This window comes from Sinocyclocheilus grahami, unplaced genomic scaffold (assembly GCF_001515645.1).
Source record: "Sinocyclocheilus grahami isolate Dianchi unplaced genomic scaffold, SAMN03320097.WGS_v1.1 scaffold1936.1, whole genome shotgun sequence".
NCBI classification, from domain to species: domain Eukaryota; kingdom Metazoa; phylum Chordata; class Actinopteri; order Cypriniformes; family Cyprinidae; genus Sinocyclocheilus; species Sinocyclocheilus grahami.
This window is the reverse complement of record NW_015507115.1, coordinates 19,790-26,209: the sequence shown is the minus strand read 5'-3', so window position 1 is coordinate 26,209 and position 6,420 is coordinate 19,790. Positions and strand designations below refer to the sequence as shown.

The 6,420-nt window shown below is 37.8% G+C and overlaps 2 protein-coding genes across 2 annotated transcripts in view; both read left to right on the top strand.

The window, feature by feature from the left end:
* Window positions 1-516: 516 nt before the first annotated feature.
* LOC107573411 (microfibril-associated glycoprotein 4-like) overlaps window positions 517-6,420 on the top strand; it is an 11,652-nt gene continuing 5,748 nt past the window's right edge. Inside the window, exon 1 of the mRNA XM_016259846.1 lies at window positions 517-536. The gene's annotated coding sequence lies outside the window, so the exon portion shown is untranslated. The remainder of the gene's footprint in view (window positions 537-6,420) is intronic.
* Window positions 6,059-6,420, top strand: part of LOC107573410 (microfibril-associated glycoprotein 4-like) — an 11,846-nt gene continuing 11,484 nt past the window's right edge. Inside the window, exons 1-2 of the mRNA XM_016259845.1 lie at window positions 6,059-6,079; window positions 6,176-6,385. Coding sequence (XP_016115331.1) covers window positions 6,074-6,079; window positions 6,176-6,385 — 216 coding nt within the window. The 5' untranslated portion in view covers window positions 6,059-6,073. The remainder of the gene's footprint in view (window positions 6,080-6,175; window positions 6,386-6,420) is intronic.

Sequence of the window (6,420 nt, the reverse complement as noted above, 5' to 3'; positions counted from 1 at the left end):
CAGAGGTGTAAAATCCAGCGGTCAGAAAGTAAAAGTCCTGCCATATGTTTATTCCACCCATGAACTCAGCAGCTGATTTCAGCAGAGGAGGAACCAAGTCATTCCTTTCAAGTCACAAGTCAAATCCCAAGTCCTCAAAGAGTTAAAGTTAATGAGATAATTAAGGGTCTAATTAAATGATGATTGTGCATTAGTGATGAACACCTGCTGTTATTGAGAATTACAGCGAATCAGATGTTGATGTTTTATTTGTTAAAATGATGCCACCATCAGGTAGATCAGTGTTTGCTTTAGTTGTGCTCTTGACCCTTTTAGGAACTCAAAGTAATCTGCTTCTAAGTGATTGCAATATTGTTGTACAGCAGACATTTGTACACTGCTGAATCAAACCTTGAAGTAGCAGATGAGTAACTCATGATTAATGAACATCATGAAGTGATCTCTCACTGGTTTATTGATTTCACTTAATCATATAGAAACAGCTATTAGTTTGTGTGGATGTTCATGTCCAGTGTTTGGTTGAACGTGTTCTTCATGTGTGTGTGTTTGTGTGGATGTTCATGTTCAGTGTTTGGTTGAACGTGTTCATCATGTGTGTGTTTGTGTGGATGTTCATGTCCAGTGTTTGGTTGAACGTGTTCTTCATGTGTGTGTGTTTGTGTGGATGTTCATGTTCAGTGTTTGGTTGAACGTGTTCTTCATGTGTGTTTGTGTGGATGTTCATGTTCAGTGTTTGGTTGAACGTGTTCTTCATCTGTGTGTTTGTGTGGATGTTCACGTCTAGTGTTTGGTTGAACGTGTTCTTCATGTGTGTGGATGTTCATGTCCAGTGTTTGGTTGAACGTGATTGTTGCAACACCGCCGCCACGACCAGTCTGACGGGGCTCATGCTTATATCTGCTTCTCCACGGCCCACCGAATGCAGCTCGAACGTGTCCTCACCTGCACTCAAAGGTAGACACACATCCGCCATTAAAGCAAGTAACAGTGAGTAAAACAATGGTAATGTGTGTGAATAGAGTATTAGCAATGTAAGCGAGATTAGCGGCAACCACGCTGGCGATAATAACGGGCTAATAGCGGACTCGGGAAATCAAAATAAAACTAGTGATAACAAGGTGCTCTGATTGTTTTTGTTGTAGAATACGACAGGGGATATATTCACACATTATAGAAACGAAAATGATGGTGTATAAAATCGATATTAGGACAAAAAATAAACGATAAACAATTAACTTGATGGAGCTCAGACTCAAAACACGCGGTAGCAACAAACAGGAAACAGTTTCATCATTTACACAGCAAGATGAAAAGCACTGTCCATTAAAGAGGACAACTTAAACAAAACATCTTGCCATCAGTGCCAGTTAAAGTTAAGATAATATATATAGGTATACAGAGACTCAAAAATCTAAGCTCATATGTAGTCATGTTCAAAGGTTTATCTATTTATTCTAAAGCTTATTTATATTGCATATTGTGTATATATATTTATATTGATTTAAAATAACAAAAGCTTAATAATTATTATTAAACTAAAATGGATTATGTAATGAATTAAGGGTATAATAATTATTAATATTATATAAATGATATAAAATAATTAAAATAAATAATAATCTCTAAAACTCTGACGATGTTATCTTTAAAAATGTTTAACTATGTAGTGCCCTTTAATTTGGAGGAAGGGAAACTGGGGGAGTGGCTTTATTGCGTCAAGGATGTGTCACTTTGCTCAAATTACGGTTTGCGATCTCTAAACCAGAACATAGCCTGCCCCAGCGCAGATTAGTCATGAACCGGAAGTTACTATAGTGATGAACACCACTAAAACCCAAACCACTTTCATCCTCTTTCTAACCTCACATGAAATAACAAATAATGTTGATCGCTTCATTTCAGCAGCAGTACTGGAGGTAGTGCATTACATAATCAGATTACTTCTTTAAGTAACTAGTAAAGTACTATTACTTTTTAAATTACAAGAAAATGTGCGTTACTTTTTTTAAAATAAGAAACACCAGTTACTTTGTTTTCCCATATATTTACTGACAGCTATCCTGTCCCCATGTTGAGAGAAATCGGGAGTAAGTGCAGAGGCGTTGTGTGCGCTGTGTAAACAGGATCTTACTCTAGTTCTAGAATAAATGTCAACATGCATTTACTCATCTCACTTGCACACAAACACACGTCTGGCCAGCTATCCTTGTGGGGACTCTCCATAGGCGTAATGGTTGTTATACTGTACAGACTGTATATTCTATTGCCCTACACCAACCCTACCTCTAAACCTACCCCTCACAGGAGACTTTCTGCATTTTTAGATTTTCAAAAAAACTTAATTCTGTATGATTTAAAAGCTTTTTAGGTCCCCACCGTGACACGAGTCCCCATGAGTCTGTGTGTAGTCAGGTTTAAGTCCCCACCAGGATATATAAACCAGTACACACACACACTCTCACACACACACACAAAACCGATTCAATTGATGCTGCAAGCAGCGATGAAAGGGCCCTCGCACCCGGGCTCACTGCCACCTGGTGGCTTTAGGAAAACAGTGAACGGTGGGCAATATGCTTTTAAAGTGGTAACTATAGGAGGAGCATGACAAAGTCATTTATATGTGTCAAACTTCCTTCTAGTGGACAGCGCTATGACTATAATTAAATATTGGCATGTAGATGTCTTCAGGCCGTAACTTTTATCAAACATGTGAAGTCTGGTGCAGACTGAACATGGTATGTTTGAGTTAGTGTAAAGCATGAGATATCCTGTTGCCAACAGGTGGCACTTCACAACTGAATATTGGCCTTTAGATGTGTTTTGGCCAGGACTCTCCACAAACAAGAAATTTGGGGCAGATCGGACATTGCATGTTTAAGTTAGTGTAAAACAACTCATTTCCTGTTTGCCATCAGGTGGCGATATGATTACAACTGAATATTGGCTTTAAGATGTGTTCAGGCCAGGACTATTACACAAGGTGTGAAGTTTGGGGCAGATTGGGCAGTTTTGCTAGCACGTTTAGGCATAGCTGCGTCCCAAATGACGCAGAATACACTATGTACTCAACCATGTAGTGTAGGAATTATATAAGGTTATTCCCCCTTCGCTACGTAATTAAAGCTGCGACAGTTGAGTGCATGACGTGTCCAACATTCCACACTTAATTTTTTCGGTTATTTAAGTGCATCATCTGGGTACTTAAAGTGCACTTTTTCTTTTTGGAATATTCAGTGTGAACACACTAATCACACTATTTATTCTACAAAACGTCATAGTGCATAAGTATGCAATTTGGGATGCACCTCATGTTTCTAACATGTTTAGCACACAATGACACATTTTACTGTGTTAATAGTGCAGCATAGTGTTAAACATGTCACTTCCTATTGAGAGTATGTGGCGCTATGACTATAACTGAATCTTGGCATGTAGATGTGTTCAGGCCAGGACTCTCATCAAACATGTTAAGTTTCGGGAAGATTGGACACTGCATGCCTGAGTTTCAGTAACTTCCTGTTTCACTGCATTAATAGCATGCTTTAGCACTTAGCTAAGCGTTGCTAGCATGTTGCTAGCCTATTTAGCACTTGCTGACACTTTTTAATATGTTCCTAGGAGTCCATAACAGTGTTAAACATGACACTTCCTGTTGCCAGCAGGTGGCGCTATCACTATAACTGAATTTGGGCATGGGTATGTGTTTAGGACAGAACTCCTATCAAACATGTGATGTTTGGGGCAGATCAGACCTTGCTTGCCTGAGTTGCAGCAACTTCCTGTTTCTTGGCGAAACATCCAACTTTGTCAGGCCGCCAGGGACACGCCCCTTGACGAAAACTCAAGATCTTCACAATTTAATGTCACAAAGGCCTTATGATGACCCTCACCAAATTTGAAGATGATCCGATTAAAACTGTAGGAGGAGTTCGTCAAAGTACATGTACGTACAACGTAGCTCGAGGCACACTCCGTTGAAATTTTACAGGTGGCGCTATCGAGCCATTTTGCCACACCCACTACTGAAACCCATATCAGACGTAAATTTTCGGCAGTTCTGACGCGTGAGCAAAGTTTCATGAGTTTTGGAGCGTTTTAGGCCCTCAAAAATGTGATTCACTTTGGAGAAGAAGAAGAAGAAATGGAGCAATTCCAATAGGGTCCTCACACCATCGGGGCCCGGGCACTAATAATCCTCAAAATGATTAAAAATCGTGAAATGCACATTCGGAATATGACTCAAACCTGCAATAATTAAATATGTTAAATAATAGAAATATCCCAACACTGTTCATCAGGATGCAGTATCAAATTAATGCACACTAATTGTTTTCCTTGCATATTTCAGAATGCAAACACTTTGTTTGGATGATAGTTACAGACGTCTTCATTCACGTTAATCTTTATCTCTTTTTATCAATTTTATCTTTCTTTATGTACTCATTTGTTAAAATAACCAACTTTCATTTACTCATTACTTTTCATATTATATTACTGTTATTATCTATTGTTAATGTTTAATGTTGTGTTGTGTATTGTAATCTCAAGGATGTTTACAACACAAGACGATGCTGGGAAGCTGCACTTTTCCATTGTATTTGCTTGGCAAAATAACAGCAGTGGAATTAATGCTGCTTTGAATATCAGACCAAAATCTGGCTCGTCCTAACAGAGAGATCTAGTGAAGACGGGATCTAACACATTTGATTCAGTACATTTTCACATAATATATTACATTGATACATATATTTATCATTTGGCCATGAAATGTTTTTGAATCTAAATGGGACACTACGCCAGCTGTTCAGTGTAACTAAAGTTTGAATGCCCTTGGACTTCTTGACATCTTCATACTGGTTTTGAGAACTATGTGAAAGATATATTTAGATCTACCACATTTGTACTCCTTCATAATTATCAATTCATATATTTCATATTACAGGCACATTACAATTAATCATGAAACATCAATTCATTTCATGTACATTTTATTTCCGAAGTATTTAGAAAATGTATATTTCTATAATGTAACTTCTACAGCAACTGTAACAACAGACTAAAATAAATCTAATAATGCATGACTTCAAAACTCTGTTGAAGCTCAAAATGAATGGCTTGCAACATGACCGTTTTGAAAGAATTAAAGTTGCAAGTTAAACATCACCTCATGACTTCTGGTAGAGTCACGGGTTGTGCTAACATCTATTTGTACACCATCAGCCTCACAGCAAACTTGAAATGTACATGGTGTACAGTGAGTGAATATCATTACATACATCACCATCAGTTAAATATGGACCTGACACACGAGACAAGCTCTGCTGTGACAGTTTTTCACAATCCTCAAGAAACAAAAATACAAGTGACTGCTTGAAAAAAAAGTATTTTCACAATCTTCTATTTATTTGCATCATGTCTCAGTCAAAACATCTTATGAATCTAACATCTTAATATGGTATGGTGTCCATGTGAATAATAATTGTTAAGAATCTATCAATATTAAATCATAACACACTCTGAATTAATTAGCCGCTGACTTACATTAGTCATGTTGAGTGGCTGATTTGACCCATGGGTGGTGCTACAGTGTTTGAGACTCCAAATTTGCTGTGGTTAATGATTAGGCTTTCCTCTACCGACATACCAATTTTCACAACATTCAGCCAAACAGTTGTATGGAATGTCAAAGACTTCCTTTCATTAACATTAACAATAATAAGAATACAAAAGCAGCAATTTGTGGCCAATGCACTGCAAGCACAGCAAATTCAACATGTGACTGCAGGTTTAACTTGCATTTCATTTGCCTCCAAAGTATGGGTTTTGTGATGTAAATTTCTTCTTTAACTCCGAGGAGGAGCCTGAGAATCTGACAGAGATAAAGAGTGTTTGTGTCAGACTGAAGAACACAAACGGTGAGTTACTGCTTTATTCTTCATTTACCTCACAGAACATTTAGACGCTTATACAACTTTCACAAAAATGTCAAAGTACATATAGTATGAAAATGTTCATTTTCGTCTAGATAAAACAGATCTCTGCTGTGATTTACTGAGGAGAGATTGAGAAGATGGCAGTAAGTTCATCAATAGTTACATTATTAGAGATGTTTTCAGCTTCATTTCAGTGTGACGTTCATCTCTTCCTCTCTCTCTCTCTCTGTCTCGTGTAGATGAAGGTGTTTTTGGTCATTCTCCTGGTGTTTTTTCTGATGAGAGGATGCAGTCAGGATAAAGACATGCCAGTCGACTGTTCTGACCTTTATAACTCAGGACAAACAGTCAGTGGGATTTACTCCATCTATCCAGCAGGTGACTTTCCTGTCTGGGTTTACTGTCAGATGATCTCAGATGGGAAAGATGAAGATAAAGGAGGATGGACGGTATGAATGTAACTTTAGATCATTAAACACACATC